The following is an 18379-nucleotide window of genomic DNA, read 5'->3' as shown; positions in this document are numbered from 1 at the left end:
TCGGCTTGTGAGTTTAACTGAGTGATTACAGCTCTGGACAAACCCCTCCATCGCACCCTGCCCTGCCCTCACTGCCCACGCCTCCCTGCCCCACCCAACCCACCCATCCACCAAGGCCTAGATCACCTCCCACCTCCTGCATCATCCCAATTGCACATGAGGTCTCCAGGTGTTCGGCCTGTACCTACAGGAAATATTTTCAGGAATTTTCTTATAGGAGAGCTTTGGTTGCGGTGGGTTCAATTTGGGTCTCTGTATCCCTCATCTTCAATGTGTATCAGAGCACACTGTGTGTTTATACTATAGATCAAAACGATACAATGTTCCCCTGGCAGCTTTCAGAAGGGAAGCAGAACTTCTACAGAAGCTGTGAAGTTTCTTATTCCTTTAGATCCTGCATGATAGCATTCGGTAGCAGCAACAAGAATAGTATATTTTGCCTGCCTTTCCCACTTGAAAAGACAAGGCCAGACGTACCAAGTCATTCTAACGGATCATGGGTTGGAATTTATTTTTAAAACTGAGAAGCCTCGGCATTGACTAAAGGATTTCTCTTTGAAAACATCAGAAATTGGGTAGGAATGGGTAGGTGGGGAGAATGAGCCTTCTAGTTTAAGAAATGGCAAGTTTGGTGAAATTGTACTAAAAAATAAGATGTCATTAAAAACATTACTTCCTTTATACCTCCCTCAGAGTGTATCACAGGGAAACCAGAACACTTTCCTAGGATCCTTCCTGCTGAGAAGTTTCCCTTCAGTGCAAAAAAAGCAAGAGCAGACACTTCTAATCAGGATTAAATACAAGATGCATGAGAGTTGGCCTCTGAAGAAATTCTTATGAAACAAGAGATGTTATCAGTGCTTCTATTATGGTGAGAAAGCTAGAGTGACACACACAAAAAATGTTCATACGTGGCTAAACTGAGGGGGACAATAGCACAAGACAGCGTTTTAACTCTTGCATAATTACTACCAAGTGTACACTATTGTCAAGCTCTGTGCTATGGGTCACAGAAACGACATGGTCCCTCCGCTATGTCTAGAGCCCATTGTCTCAAGGGGAGACCAAGGGAAACTGCCATAATACAGTGTGAGAGCTAGGAGGCTGTCTATGGGAGGAAAGCTTCCCTGATCCTGAGGTTAAAGGAGGTTGGGGGCTTCTGGCAGAAACAGCAGCAGCACCATGTGCAAAGGTTCCTGGGCTTAGAAGGCACAGAGTTCTGGAAACAAGGAGAGACACCACTGTATCACAGGGCAGGCACGAAATCCAAACATAGACAAACAGGATGAGGACAGATCACCAAGGCGCCTTTCTGTCATGTGCCAAGGAGCTCTTAATGGAGGGGATAACAGGAGCAGCGCTGAAGATCTGAAAGACCACTCCGGAGGCAGTGATCTAAAAGCAAAACCGACTGTGGACCAAGTTCCAAGTTGTGAAAACTGGTGACACTGTTGGTCCGATTTGTTGTCAAAGCCAAATGCTGTTTTTCTGTGTTGTATTTGGCTATGCTTTTTCTGCACCTCAAACAGCTAAGGTTTTCATTCTATTTGGGTATTTTAAAATATTCAAATAATTTCATTTTTCACCTATATACTTTGTATCACAAGGGCGCAATATAATCAACTCCTGTAATCAATCACTGTGAGGTAATTTACTATGGTCAGCTCAGGTTATGAAAATGACTTTTAGTTATGGGACTAAGACCTGCTGATGCTTTGAAGGTTTCCGTGTCCCTCCTCCCCAGTTACAAAGCCCTGACAGGAATTTCACCTATGCAATGATTCCCAACATCGGTCCACGGAAAAGTCTTCACCACTTTGGGGGGAAATGTAGAAGCAAAGAACAATGCAGTGAATCTTTCATAAAACAAAATTTGTTCTATGTGAAGTCCTGTTCTTTCTTCTAAGATATATCCCACTTCCTTTTTGGGTGTTAAGATTCCTTTCATTTTGTTAAATAATGGCAACATAATTTTTTTTTAAATGTCCTTACATGCCAAAATAGTTGGCAACCCCAAACCTGAGTTTTGTGAAACGTGAAATCTACAAGAGTGGCTGGCATCTCCTTTGAGACCCTCTACCACCACCTTCCTTATCATGCCACAGTGGTCACCTGATATCAGTCAGATGAGGGAAGGGGCACATCTGGGTTAGCCAAGGCTGACAACAATCTGCCAAGTGTCAGAGTTGACAGCTCATCATGCCACAATCAGGAAAATGTTGGCCCAGTGTGTAACTTAATTATTTATTTCTTTGGAATTTAGCATGTTAATGAGAATATTAAACTTCTCTTCATGGCTGCTTAGTCACTCACATTTAAATATTGTTAAATAAACAGTTATACAAGGTCCTGAAAATGTATTTACTTCCCTACTCCCAACTTCATCTCCGAATACTGGGGAGAGGTACTTGAAGCCTATTACCCTGTTAGCAGCAAAGAAATGACTTCAATAGTTTCGGACCTTTGCCATGAAAGTCATGGACTGCAACAAAGCACCTAGGAGAGTACTGTGCAAAAATTTACGAACTGGAATAGAAAGTGTCTCAGTTTACTACTTAATCTCGGATTTCTCATCCAGAAAATGAGGTTAGTAATGGTACCTACCTGCACAGAGCAGTGTATTTAGGACAGTCTTGGTGCTTGGTGAATATTCAATAATGGTAATACTGCTATTATTATGCATATAGGAGATTTACAAAGTACTGGCTTTTACTCAAGAATCATGGTTAGACCTGGTAAGTTTCCTTTTGATAATCTGGCCCAATTTTGCCATTTTAAAGATGAAAAAATAAAAAGGGTGTGTGTGTCTACAAAGAAAACATAGAACCAATGAGAGGCAGAGTCTGAACTTGTCTGTGGGCTAGCCAGAGCTTTCCCCATCACTTGAGTTTTCCCCATCACTTGAGTTTTCCCCACTTGGGAGTATTTGGTTCTTGACTTTCAAGGTTTCTTTTTTTGCCGGGAAGAACTGTATGCATAGTTCAAAATGGTGGTATCATTTAAACATTTAAAGATGGAAAATTCCATACTACAAAAATGCATAATCAACAGAATTTGGTTGTTCATTACTTTACCATTTCAGAATATTTATTGCTAAGTATCCTAAAAGAATTAAATGCATTAAAAAATAATGTACCAGAACATCTACTCATGCAAGGGGACTTTTAAAAAGTTTGTGAACAAGTGGAATTAAAAGATAAAAGCAAAAAATAGAAACTTTATTTCTCAACATAAGCTCCATCAAGTTCAAGACACTTTTGTAGCAGTGATACCAGCCATTTAGTCCATCTCTAAAGAACTGAGGGTCCTGGGAATTTAATCACATCAATGCAATCTTTTTATTATTATTATTATTATTATTATTATTATTATTAACTGTAGAAATATAGGTGCCCTTTAAAGATTTTTTAAGATCAGGAAACAAAAAAGATAGAAGGAACCAAATCAGGACTGTAAGATGGATGCTTAACATTTTCCCATTGAAACTTTCACAGAATTCCCCTTGTCTGATTAGAGGGATGAGGAAGATCATTGCCTTGGTGGGGAAGGACTCTCTGGTGAAGCTTTCCAGGGTATTTTTCTGCTAAAGCTTTGGCTAACCTTCTCCAGACACTCTCATAATAAGCATAATATGCAGATGTTATCATTCTTTGCCCCTCCTGAAAGTCAACAAATAAAATGCCTTGAGCATCCCAAAAAACTGCTGCCAGGAAATTTGCTCTTGACCAGTCCACTTTTGCTTCAACTGGACTATTTCCACCTCTTGATAGCCATGGCTTTGACTGGCTTTGCCTTCAGGATCAAACTGGTAAAGCCAGGTTTCATCTCTGATTACGATTCTTCAAAAAAATGCTTCAGGATCTTGATCCCACTTGTTTAAAACTTCCACAGGAAGCTCTGCTCTTGTCTGCAGTTGATCTGGGTGCAACAGTTTTGGCACCCACTGAGCAAAAAGTTTGCTCAATTGTAATTTTTCAGTTAGAACTGTATAAGCTGAACCAATTGAGATGTCCATGGTGTTGGCTATTGTTGCTGCTGTTAATCATTGGTCCTCCTTAATTAGGGCACAAACAAGATAAATTTCTTCCTTGCAAATTGATGTGGATGGTCTGCTGCTGGGGGCTTCATCTTCAACATTCTCTAGTACCTTCTTAAAACAAGTTTTCCATTTACAAATGCTGATTTCTTTGGGGTACTGTTCCCATAATCTTTTCATAAAGCATCAATGATTTCACCATTCTTCCACCCAAGTTTCACCATAAATTTGATGTTTGTTCTTGCTTCAATTTTAGCAGAATACATGTTGCTCTAATAGGGGCTCTTTTCAAACTGAAGTCTTATCTTTCTTAGTGCCTCAAACTAAATCCTGTTCGGATACATTATAACAAGTTAAGATGAGCTTATTTTGGTTTAAAAAAATTTTGCAATCCATGCATAGTTTTTTCATAATACACATTGTCCATGAACTTTTTGGTAGATGAACAGAAATATTAAAAACATCATGTGTTTCCCCCACTCCCCTACACTTCAAAAATAAAAGGTTCAAACTACATCTCCCCATGTCAATCAAATTTCTCAGTTTCTTTCTTGGGAAGAAAAATGGATAATTTCCTGTCTTTATGCTAATCTCTAGAGCACAAGAAAACCAGACGGATTATACTGGGTGTGGCTGACAGCAGCAGGATATGATGCCAGCAATAGAAGGGACACAAAAGCATAACTAGTAAATCGAAGTAGATAGACTTTCTGTTATTTTAAATCAGTAGTTTTATTATAATATGCACTGACACACAATCAGAGAAGGAATGTCCTGACATTTTCTGAGCATTTCACAGAAAGCAAATGTAACCATCCAGGCAGTAGAGTCTTCCCCACCTTTTCCAAACAAAAAGCAAAAGCTCTTACAATTGATAACTCAAGAAAGTGAAGTTTTCTTATTCCTATCTAAAAAACTTCAGTCTCAGAAAATAGTTATTGTGAAGTGAGCTGAGAAGGGAAGCATTTCCTTCATGATGTCCCAAGCCCTGACTCTAGATTTCCCCTCTGACCTTCTAAATGACTTTTTATGATACTGTAGATGCTAGTGTGTTCAAGAGCTAAATAGGATCTACTTATAAGGCCAACTATTAGACTTCGCTGTAATTGAAAGGAAAGGATAAATTAAGAAAATTAATTTTTGCTAAAATGCACAAAGACAAGGAGAAAATATCTGGGTGTATTAAAAATGAGATGCTTTTTTCGCATAACTCCTTTAAAAGGTTACAATTAACATAAACATTTTAACTCCATTAAAGATCATTGGGAAAAGCTTGTTGTTATATCTGCAAAAGGGCTCTGCCTTTACACAGGCTTGGAAGAAAGCAACATACTGTGTGAAGTCACTAATCCTGGGGAAGCAGGCATCAGACTATTTGGAATTGCACAGGCATTTTTATTTAGATCCTCTTTGTAAAAGACACTATGGAACCTTGAGAAATTTCCCTCTTTCAACAATCATTGTGGCAGTTAGGTGTTTTAATCCCTTTAGCGCCCAAATGCACAAAAGCACTCTAGAAAAAAATATTAACATGGCATCTCGGATAAATTCACTTTATATTTCATAACTTGGGAACAATAAAGGAAAAAGCCCAAGCATGACTCTAGTATTTCCTATAGAAAAGCAAAGCAGGAAAAAACTTTGTCTAAAAACATTAAAACTCAGGTGAATATAAATACATTTTTGGTTAATCTGTGCTATGTCATATAGAAATCCTGTCAAATACTCAGTCTACTAGGTAACTCATTTGGATTTTCATGTCTGATTGCATCGGTAGAAGAATATACACTATTGCATATACTTACATATACAAAATTGAGATCATGAAAATTTGTTTTACATACACATACTTAAAACCTGTACCTCTAAAAATAAATAGATTAGCCTTTAATCAGCTAATTCTCAGAGTTCCTTCACAAACCAATTGGAACATAGTTTCTCAACAATGGCAGATGACCAATTAGCTGCCCTTTAAATCTATTATCTATCAGTAAACATTTTAAAATTTGGATGTATAACAGAAATAACATCCCCAGAATAGAATACAGATAGAATTCTGACCTTGAAAATAAAAGTTTTGATTTCCTTGATGTTTAGTTCTTACAAATGTCTTTGCTTTGCCTCTGCATTTATCTAGCAGTGGGAGAACATTTTCTGGTGACAGCATTCTATTCCACTGACATTCCCTTCTAATCAAAGGAGTCAGGTGGCATCTCCTTTGCCATTTTGTTGGAGGGAACAACACAGTATTGTTTGTATTTGATATCTCTCCCATAGATCACAGTGAGTTGTGTGTTTTAATGAAATTGACAATGTGCTGATACCACTGAGGTAAAGCAGAAGTAGCCCTGGCATTTAAAAAAAAGAAAAGTCCCCCAGGAGAACAACACATAAAAGGCCTGGTGGTGAATATCCAAGTTCCATGAAATAACTCAAAATGGACAAGTTCCATGAAATAACTCACTGGAAGAATGGACACACTGGATGTCTGATATCATAGTTCAGACAATAGAAACAGATGAAAATACTCAAAATACTTCCTTTAGAAACAATGAAATTCACAAAAATGAAGCTTTACTTTTTTACTTTAACATTTCCAAAAAAACTTATTAAAATGATATAAACCAAACGGAGTTGTTTAATATAGTACAATACTTAACAACTCTGTCATTTGTCCTTGAAAACAGGAATCTCAGAAATGTAGGGAATCCATGATAAATTATAGCAAGAATGTTTAATGCAATTGCCTAATATTTTTAAAAGGAAAATTTGCCACAGTTGAAATACAACTTCTAAAAGATACAGTTTGTCTTATGGGCTCACAGTTGCAGACTGCTAACTTTATAAATTAAATGTGAAAGTTACCCATATATAAACAAGGCCTCTTTTTCATTGATTTCAATCTTGTTTAAACCTTTGGATATTTCAATCTTCAGATTCCATAAGGTAAGGCTGTTTATCAAATATAAATAAAATGTTTAAGTCCATGATGTATTGTAGCACTCAAGAAACAAACGCATCAAATATTTACAGGCTGGCTACAATACCTTTCTTTTTTTAATAAAATTCAAATATGTAACAACATCAAGCCATACTCATTTTTTAATTTCTCTGGCTGCAAAAATGGGGCAACAGCATTTTTTCTCACTCATCTTTCCTCTTAACCCTGAAGCCAGAAGCAGGTCTTAGGTTGAAGGGTGCAGTCTTTTGGGAGGTGGTGGTGGCATGAGCTCCATGTCAGGGTCCAGATGATGCTTTCGCTTCTGTCCTTGAGAAGCCAAAGCACATCTGTCGATGAACTCAAACAGCATCTCCTTGGTGACAGGGTTTGAGATGCTGTTGCACACAGCTGTGGACAAAGGGAGACACATGTTTCATGTGAGGGTTAATTATAGCAGCTGACTCACCACAGGCTTATGAGAAAGGTTTTCATCCCAATATGCTAAACACTTCCATTTTACTGATTTGCGTGACATGCTTCAGATTTAAACTAATCTCCTTCTTCCCCTGCCCCCAAAATAAATAGCTTTCTAGTGGCTACTCTTTCCTGTAGTATTTATCTTAAACCAAAACTTTTAAGTATTTGCGTTATAAGCACATCTTCACTATGGTTTTCTATCCCTCCAAAACAGTTTTTATGGGATTTTAATATGGTACTATAGTCCATATTCAACTAAAACTTCTACAGAAAATGTCCACTCTGAAACATACATCATGGCACCAGCCATCATTCCTATTGAGTAGGGAGGCTTCGTTGCATGCTATTTTAATAACTTATTTGAAATAAGATATAACAAAATTGCCTAATAAATAAAGCATTTTTTCTTAAGTGATCAAAATTTAGTACCAGTCCTTATTTGGTTTGGGAAGAAAAGACACTGTTTTAATCATCCTACTTTTGAAATTAAGTAATCTTTCTAAACATGGATGGTAGAACCAAAAAGAACCCCTAAATGTACAACAGTAACTTTTAAACTACAAAACCTAAACTGGCAATTTTCTCATAAGCTTATCATATGATTATCATCACCATCAACTGAGCACTCTAAAAGCACACAATTCTATTAATCTTTAATCTTGGTTTCTATCTTTTTCAACTCCACTAAAAATACAATCTAGGGAAGCAACTGGTACTAGTAGTCATGCACCTAATAAACTTCAATTAATTCATGTTGTTCCCCATGAAAGAAACATACTATTCTGAATTCCCAAAGCATTCACATTGTACCCAAAGAACACTCTGAAGAATAGCACAGCAGATTTTGGTTTTTTTCTTAATGATTTTCATCTACTTTGTTCTTCATTGTTTGTAAAGCTATTTTAGGAGCTAGAAATTACATTTTCCCCTTCTAATTTTGTCTTTTACCATCTGGCAAACAATGATTTTTATAGTTTTGAACAGATCTGAAATTATCATGGCTTTTGTTGTTGTTGTTCGATAAATTCAACTTGGATAAAGCCCAGTATCCTGCCCTTTAAACTTCTCTTTTGGATGCATGGGCACAAGTCCACCAGTTTAGACGGGAGAACCTACAAGATGTCTGAAGTCAAACAGGGTACAGACCTGACACAAACAGGTATGAGGTCCAAATGACTCTATGCCCCAACAAGCGGAACAACAAAGCACATTTTGGTTCTAACACCTTTTTTTTTTAATGTAAGAAGCACTGGTAGGTTGTCATACTCACCCATGGCAGTGTTGTAGGCATTAGGAAAACTTTTGTCTGTTCTCTGTCTCATGAAGACCCAGCTGTTGTTCTCAAATTTGCATTCTATAATTTTGTTGTCATACTGTTTTAGCTCTTTTGTCACCTGTTTTAAAAGATAATTGAGGAAAATATTTAAATCATTTAAAAGGCTTTCACTTCCACTATGTGACAGACATATTAGGAAATGCCAAAAACACCTCAGTAACTCTTCATGCAGAGCTCTTTGTCATCTGAAGTGTCTAATCAAACCTAAAGATATGGTGCACACATGCTCATTTATCCGACGTTTTGTAAATAGTCATGAAAACAGCTGTCAATATATAACAATTAAAAGAAGCTAAGCAGAAATCAGCCACTTCTGGGCCAAATGCAAATATGTTATCACAGGGTCCAATGCCTTCAATAAATACTGTCTGTGTCTCTATGGCTTTCAGAAATTGAATATGTGCTTTGGTTTCATCAACTTTCAGAATAGTCTCACCATCTAAATTCCTATGTCAAAAATTAAGAAATTCTCTTTACTAATTAAAAAAAAAAAGTTACACATCAAAAGTAAACACTAGGATGAAATTTAGGCAAAAGTCTCCATGTGCATCCTAACTAAATTGCTTTTCAAAAGTCTAATATTTAAGCTATTTACCCTTTCCATCTCCAAACTAACGTGAATTTTGAAATAAAGCTACCTTTTACTTTAGTTGGTAAGTCTTCTGGGTTCTTCACCCTAGACGATTTAATATGGATTACAACTTACTCTATCAAAGCTAACAAGTATCCATGGTAACTACAGAACCTATTAAAAGATTTTTCATCAGGCTGTAAGGATGGTTTTCATAAATAGGAACCTAAGCTTATCTTTGCAGTTTTCAAATCAAATGCCAGTCATGGTAATATTTTAATTCTATCCTCATCTTTCACAGCTAACAACTTTTCCTCACAATATGGTAGATTGCAATCACTTAACTTCATTAGCATTATTTGAAATGCTCTAATTTTTCTACCCACATATTCACTACTACCTAGGAATATGAAGGAGGCAAATTTTTAAAAGATGCTTTCAATTCACATATTTCAATTCACATATTAGGCAGTGTGTATCTTCTTAAAAACTTTCAAATTGTATTCCTTTTACCTAATGAATATTACATTTGATTGGACTTTTTACGTTTTCAATAAATCCAACAGGTCCAAAACATTCAGTGGTTCTGGAACTAGACCTACTTCCAAAAAGTGATTTTCCACTTAGCAAACTTGCTAAACTTATTCTCAAATATTCATTATTCTAGTCTCAACTCCCCTGCCTTGCTTGCTAGGGACTCACCTACTTTTACTTTTGATACATTATCTATATCCAAGTATTGGGCAACTGATTCAGTTAGATAACTACATTTGTGTTATACTATATGTAGGGTCTAACAGAAATATATTTCTAACCTTTTATAGTCTCTGTTTTCTAACTTCTAAAACGGGCAAAGAAGTTCCTACTTTACTGGGTAACTGGAAGAATAATAAATGAAAGTGCCTGGCACATGGTAGACAATTTGTAAAATAGTTAATTGAATATAAAATTAGGAAATGAAATGTTGCTTTTCAAAAACTGGTTAAAAAACAAGTAATATTGTTTACCATCTTAATCACTTTTAAGTAACTGTTCAGTAGTGTTCAGTATATTCACATTGTTGTGCAATAGATCTCTAGAACTTTATCATCTTGCAACCTGAAACTCTATACCCACTAAATGCTAACCCCCCCACCCCCCAGACTTTGGTAACCACCCTTCTATTCTATTTCTGTAATTTTGACTACTTTAGATACTTCATATGAGTAGAATCACACAGTATTTGTCCTTTTGTGAATGGCTTGTTTCACTTAGCATAATGTCCTCAAGGTTCTTTCTCTAGCAATTTTATTTACTTCTTAGCTTTAGATCCCAGATTTTTATCTATTTGCCATGTTTCCTGAGCTCTAGACCTATCTTTCCTACCATTTGACAAATATTATTGAGCAGTCACATGCCAGGTGCAGGGTTGTGTACTGGTGACACGACAGTGAACAAGATAGGCACAGTCCCTGCCCTTTGGAATGCAGTATAGTGTGAAAGACAGACAATAAATGAATAAATAATTACAAAGTATGATAAGGTCTATGAAGAAAAGAGAATGTGTAACAGAGACTAATGCAAGGAGAAAGATAACTGGTTTTAGGTGGGGTAGTCTGAGGAAATGACATTTAAGGTAAGACTTACATTACAGGATGATAAAAAGCTAGCTTACAGAAGGGAAGAAGGGAAGAAGGGAGGCAGGGAAGCAGGAAGGGAGAGTGGGTGAGAGGAGGGAGGGAGACACACACTTCAGAAAGTGATTAACAATGTGCCCAAAGGCCCAAGGTAAACAAGATCTTACGATCTTGGCATACTGAAGGTGTAAAAGCAATGCAACTGAAAATAAAGAATGTCTTTACAAGCCTTTGTCCCTCATATATCTGACTCATTCCCAAACTCCTCCTATTATACCCTACATATAAACTTTTATATACACACACAAACACACACACATTCCAGCTATTTGACACCTTTATCTGAATGTTCTGTAAACTTCTCAAACCCAACATGTTCAAAACTCAACTCTTCATCTTCTTCCAAATCTATTTCTTCCCATCTTCATCTTTTTAAAAAAATTAATTTATTATTATTATTATTATTATTACATTCTAAGATGTTGTGGAGCAGGTGAAGGGAAGGAGGAGAGGGGAAGAGGAAGTGGATAAAGTGGGGGGCAGGGGACACGGTCAAGGCCCGTGGCACTTCTCTCACTCTGGCAGGGGAGTCCAGGGGGCTTCTGGTGGTGGCTCGATAGTGGCTGGGCCAGATGCGACTTGGGGAGGGGGTGGGTGCAGCATGGCTGAGACCCTCACCCCCACAACCACCCTGGGAGCCCGGGGAGCTTCCATCTGTGGCTTGGTCATCTCTGGGCTGGATGTGGACGTTGTAGGGGCTGTGGCTGAGGCCTGAGGCCCCCCCGACCTTGGCTGGGGCACTTCTATCAGCTGCTTGGTGGTCATCAATGGGCTCGATGTGGACATCAGGGGGGTATGGCTGAGGCCCTCAGCCCCCTATTGCCCTGGCTTGGGAACTTGAGGCACTTTCCACCGGCAGACTGGTGGTCTTCACTGGGCTGGATGCAGACATGGGGGAAAGGGCATGGCTGAGGCTCACAACCCCCTACTGCCCTGGCTCAGGAGCTGGGGGCGCTTCCAGCTGTTGCTTGGTGATTGCTGGGCTGGATTCAGATGTCAAGGGAGTATGGATGAGGCGCTTGGCTCTCCTCCCCACCCTGGCTTGGGAGCCTGGGGGCTTCCAGTCCTTCTAGGTTTTATAGGTGTTCTTTGGTGGTGTTAGACCTTTTCTGGTGAATATCAGAACTATGTCTCTGATGTGTGGGTTTTTTGTTTTTTCTTTCAGTTCTGTGTTGGATTATTTCCTATTCCTACCATTTAAACTCTGCCCTGGAACTAATTTGCTGTCCTTTGCTTACTTCTAAAATGGGGGAACATCCTGTGGGGACTAGCAATTGAGCCCTGTGGTTGAGCTAAATTGTTGCTTTGCTGCTAATTCTTTGGAGAAGGCTTTTTGTGTAGCTGAGGTTTTAATTGTGGACCTTGTAAGCACTTCCGTGTCTTGTGAGGTCCGTTACAGCTGGGTTGTGTGGAAACTCAGGTCTGGGCCTGAGTCTTTTCAGCAAACTTCACCCCCTGCAGTTCTATATTCCTGATCAGTCTCCACTGAGTGGTCCTGCATTGATTGGAGGGCAGATCAGCTGTCCGTGCTATGCCCCAATGTTCCCCCAGTGGGCCAATCTACCCCACACCCCACATTCCAAACACTTCCCATGGGGTGGGTCATCCACCAGACCCTTGCGATATCTCACTGGCCTTTGAGTGGCTCCTTTTTTCAGTTGTCTATGGCCCCTTGCTCCTATGTGGGTCCACAAACTCAGTAGTGGTCTAGCTGGCCTGGGGGTCACCAATACCCTCTTCTCCCCTGCAGCCTCCAAGTAACTTCATACAAAGGGCACAGATGCGGCTTTTGCCAGCTCTTGCTCTGTGTGCTTACCAGCGCCATCCTTGAAGTGACAGGGGCTCAAAATGGTTGAAGCGGTCCTTTCTTTCTCTCATGGTAGCTTCTCCCACCGTTACGAACTCCATAGGTCTCTCCTCCTCTTCCCTTGAACTCTAGCAACTCCAGCTTGGTAGTTGTTGCTCTCTTTAATAGTTGTAGTTTGGTTGATTGTGGGACAGGGTGACACTGGGGACCGTCTATTCTGCCAACTTGGAAGGGTAGTCTGTCTTCTCCATCTTAATAAATGGCAACTCCATTCACCCAGTTCCTCATGACAGAAATCTTGATGTCCTCCTGATCCCTTCCTCTTATTTTTTCTCATTATTTAATTCATTACCAGGGCCTACTGATTCTACCTCCAAAATATGTTGTAAATATGTTTATCTGTCCCTTCTTTTACTTACATAGCATAGGCCAAGCCGTCACTGTCTCTCAGATTCCTGCAACAGTTTCCTTTGGTCTCTTCTACACTTCCCCGTCCTATCAATTCTTTACATGAAAGTCAGATTTATTTTTGAAAAATGTCAGTTCAATCAAGTCATTCCCTTACTTAAAGAAAAACAAATAAAAGACATACAGGTCGGAAAGGGAGAAATAAGACTGTATTCATAGATGACATGATTATTTACACAGAAGGAATCTACAAAAAAAGCTCTAGAATTGATAAATTTAAGGTTGCAGAATACAAGTATATTAAATACATACATAAATAGATACAGAATATGTAAATTCTAAACCAACTGTATTTCTATATACTAGCAATGAACAACTGGAAATTTAAAAATTTAAAGATATCATTTACAACTCTTAAAACTAAAAAACGGGCCAAGCCCGTGGCGCACTCGGGAGAGTGCGGCACTGGGAGCGCAGCAGCGCTCCCGCTGTGGGTTCGGGTCCTATATAGGGATGACCAGTGCAATCACTGGCTGAGCGCGGTACGGCCGGTCTCGATAAGGACAAAAAAAAAAAAAAAACTAAAAAACTAAAAAACATGAAATACTTAGGTATAAACCAAAAATAAATAAATAAATAAATAAATAAAGCAGGATCTGTGTACTGACAACTACAAACTACTGATATCGGGTCCTATATAGGGATGACCAGTGCAATCACTGGCTGAGCGCGGTACGGCCGGTCTCGAAAAGGACAAAAAAAAAAAAAAACTAAAAAACTAAAAAACATGAAATACTTAGGTATAAACCAAAAATAAATAAATAAATAAATAAATAAATAAAGCAGGATCTGTGTACTGACAACTACAAACTACTGATAAAAAAAAAAAAAAGAAATCAAAGAGGATCTTATAAATGGATAGATATACCATGCTCATCAATTGGAAGATTAAATATTGTTAAGATGTTAATTCTTCCCAAAGTGATCTATAGGTTTAACATAACCACAGGTAAGATCCCAACAGGATTTTTAAATAGATATTGGCAAACTGATTCTAAACTTTATATGGAAGGCCAAGGAAACTAGAACAACCAAAACAAATTTAAAAAGAACAAAGTAGGAGAAGTGACCCTAACTGATTTTAAGACTTAGTGTAAATCTACAGTAATCAAAACAGTGTGGTACTGGTAAGCAGAGCCACATATGGGTCAGTGAAATCGAATAGAGAGCTCACAAATAGATCCATAAATGTAATATAAATTGATATTTGACAAAAGTGCAAAGGAAATGCAATGCAATGGAGAAAGGATAATCTTTTCAACAAATGGTGCTGGAACAATAGGATATCCATATGCAAAATATGCACCTCAACCCATATCATTCACCTTACACAAAATTTAACTCAAAATGGAAAGTATATCTAAACATAAAACTAAGAACTATAAAACTTCTAAAAGAAATCATAGAAGAAAATCTTTGTGACCAAGGGTTAGGCAAGATTTATTAGAAACAACACCAAAAACATGATCCATTAAAAAAAAAACTGATATAGTATTAAACTGTATCAAAATTTTAAACTTATGCTCTCTAGAGATATTGTTAAGAGAATGAAAATACATGACATAGATTAGGATAAAATATTTGTAAATCACATATCTAACAAAGGGCTTGTATCAAGAATATATAAAAAAATCTTAATACTCGATAATATGAAAATAACTCGATTAAATATATGAGCAAAAGATTTTAACAGACACTTCACCAAAGAAGATATATGAATGGAAAATAAGCACGTAAAAATATGTTCAAAATCATTAGTCATTAGGGAAATGCCAATTAAAATCACAAAGAGATACCACTATATACCTATTAGAATGTCTAAAATTAAAAACATTGACAATATCAAGTGCTGATGGCAATGCAAACCAACTGAACTCTCATACATTGCTGATGGGAATGTAAAATGGAATAACCACTTTGGAAAACAGTTTGGTAGTTTCTTTACAAAGTTAAACATACACTTACTATAGAGCCAGCAATCTCACTTCTAGGTATTTTACCCAAAAGAAATGAAAATATATGTTCACATAGAAACCTGAATAAAATGTTTACAATAATTTTATTCATCAGCATCCAAAACTGGAACCAACTTAAATGTCTTTCTGCTCATGACCAGATAAACAAATTGCGGTACTAACATACAATGAAATACTACCCAGGAATAAGAACTATTGATAAATACAATAACATGGATGAATTCCAAATTCATTGCACTAAATTAAAGAAGCTAAACTTTAAAAGCTACAGAGTATGTGACTCCATCTACATGATATACTTGAAAAGGCAAAATTATGGAAACAGGAAACAGATCAGTGGTTGCCTTGTTTGGGTGTGGGGGAGGTGACTGATTACAAAGGGAGGTCATGTTGAACTTTTTGGGGGGTGATGGAATTGTTCTGTGTCTTGATTCTAGTGGTGGCTAAATGTCTGTATGCATTTTTCTAAGCTCATAATACTGTATACCAAAAGGAGTATATTTGTCATATGAAAATTTTAAAAGGTGAATTGAAACAAAAAAAGAAACATAAGAAACATGTCAATTTAAAAAAAAGTAAATCCAATCATCTCATTCCTTGTCAATGGCTTCCCATTGCAGAGCACTAAATGACATAGCCACTGCTTATCTTTCTAGCTCTTACAAATTGTCTGAGCGCACCCTACACCTTTCCTTTACATTATCTATTATTGTTTTGTAAGTTATTTGTTGACTATCAATTTACTGTCTGTCAACCAGAATGGTTAATAATTACTAAATACTTAACCAGGTGTTGAGTACTGTTATAAGTGCTGTACATGAATTAATTTATTTAATCTTCACAACAATCCTAGAAAGTAGGTATTATTAGTATCCCCATTTTACAGACAGAGAAACAGAGGCACAGAGGTGTTAAGTAATTTGATCAGGGTTTAATAGATAGTAAGTGGTGGAGAAATGTATCGTATCCCTACGAGGTTCTCTGACACAGCATCTAATTTAATCTGTACAAGAACCCAGTGAGATTTCCAGATGTGGAAACAGAAGCCTGAGAGTTTAAGTAACTTGCATAAAGATACAGAGCTGATTTGTTTTATCATCAAAATTCAAATTCTAGGTCTTCATGAATCAAAAACGTACGCCCTCCTCTTCCCTAAGAATTTAGGCTCTACGTTGAAAAAGTATTAAAGGAGGCAAAGATAGGCTCACGCTTAAGGACGATTTTAGTTTTTGTACAATACACTGTAATTTCAGTAATTATTTCCCAGGATTACGTTCCACTTGGGAGAGTCCATGGGTAGGAGACAAAGTAACTTGTGACTAATGAAGGGCAGGAGGACATAACATATTGGCTTGAATAAAGCACAATATCTGTCAAGTTTCTTTTCTCTTACTTTCCAAATGCATATCATTCGGACCTGCATCATCTCTGCTATTTGCTATTCTAGTTGCAGCACAAACCACAAATCATAGCAAATTGCAGAATTTCTAGATCATTAAGGATTTACAATAGGTTAATTTTAAAATGGGCTGCATTTCACAGCTGCAAAGCTTTTGTCTGATTTCTGGACCAAATGAGAAGCCATTATTAGATTGAATAACCTTTCCATGGGCATGACTAGCAAAAGGAAAAGGGCACGTGGACAAAATAGGAGGCTCTGCCAGGTAAAGTGAGGTGAGGTGAAGTAATGGTAATGACTTACTAAATAGAGTGCCAAACTTTATGGTACAATATATTGCCTCCCTGTCTGTTTAGTACCAAGCATGATGGGAATTATGAGCACATCATGGATTCATTGCATGCTTGGGATAATAAAACCAATACACAATCAAGGGAAACTTTACAATGTACCATTAATATGGGCAGGAGGCTAATACGTAATATGCATTTTTCTCTTTATAAATAGTTATAAGTACAATGATAGTCATCTGACATTGCTCATTTTTTAAGATGTCTGTCACACAACCAATGCAAATAATTCATGAAGTATATTTGTCATATTGAACTTGATAAATGGTCTACCTACTCTGGCAGTAATAAACACCTAACAAATTATTTTAATGATCATTAAATATCCATGTTTAACAAAGTTCACAATATACTGAAGCTAATATTTGAGCAAGGCAATTCATTAAGACATCAATGTATAGCTCAAACTTACTTAAATGAGTCCTTCATTTACTTTATAACTTGCTAACAATCTGGATCCAACGTTTCATTTTTAAAAATTCCTTTAGCAATGTGTGCTGATTACATATAACTTTTATCTCCTTTCTCTCACCCATATTAAACTCAATTATTCAACTATCCCTTCTCAAAGGGTAGAGGCCTCAGGAGAACTGTCCTCCAGATAGATGTATGTGGGTATGTGGCAGTAGAACAAAATAATTAAATAATAAATGAAGATTTCCTTCCTGTTCTGCCTGCCACTTAGAATACCAACAATATGCTGAGGTTCTTCCTTTTTGATCTTCTAGAGATCTTTGTCCTTTAAAATGACTCAATTTGCTTTAGCGACACTTATAAAGCACAAAAGCATATAGACGCACACAACCTTTGAATCATTAGGTTTAGGTACACAGAACTACTTGGTTTAGTGAAAATGTTCTTGTGGTGATCAGGAGCAAACAAAGCTTCCAGGATTCCTTTTTACAAGTCTGTACCTCAAGTCAATGCAGATTCTCACTAAGACCTTCTGACCACAGCAGCTGTAGCCTGCATTCAGTATGTCCAATTGGCCGTTTAGAGTCATTCTTTTATTCCTCACCATACACAATCATTCTATTTTTATACATGCTTTTCAACAACCATATTTCTTCTTTGAAAGAGAAATCTTGGAGTTATTGACAAAGGCATTACACAAATATAGAATGATAATAACACTGCACAGAACCCTAGGGTTCTATTTTGTGTCTCTATGTACTCCTTGAAAGATATTCACAATGGATTTATCTAAAATCTGCCTCATCAGCTCCAGGTACTGGGGATATCAAAAACCTCTGAAAAGATATTGAAAGTTTGAAAATGATTACAATAAATTATCTGCATCATACTCCCTAAATATCTTCCTCAAAAAAATACTTTTTTCAAA

General features: G+C 37.3%; 1 protein-coding gene across 1 annotated transcript in view; it reads right to left on the bottom strand.

The window, feature by feature from the left end:
* Positions 1–4747: 4747 nt before the first annotated feature.
* The window catches only part of LOC103606978 (mRNA-capping enzyme-like), a gene marked incomplete at its 5' end in the record, with an annotated part of 205564 nt that continues 191932 nt past the window's right edge, over positions 4748–18379 (bottom strand). Inside the window, 2 exons of the mRNA XM_008591541.1 lie at positions 4748–7385; positions 8725–8848. Coding sequence (XP_008589763.1) covers positions 7222–7385; positions 8725–8848 — 288 coding nt within the window. The remainder of the gene's footprint in view (positions 7386–8724; positions 8849–18379) is intronic.

Source organism: Galeopterus variegatus, unplaced genomic scaffold (genome assembly GCF_000696425.1).
Source record: "Galeopterus variegatus unplaced genomic scaffold, G_variegatus-3.0.2 Scaffold148, whole genome shotgun sequence".
Classification (NCBI taxonomy): Eukaryota; Metazoa; Chordata; class Mammalia; order Dermoptera; family Cynocephalidae; genus Galeopterus; species Galeopterus variegatus.
The sequence above is the reverse complement of the archived record's forward strand: the minus strand, read 5'-3'. Positions and strand labels throughout refer to the sequence as shown.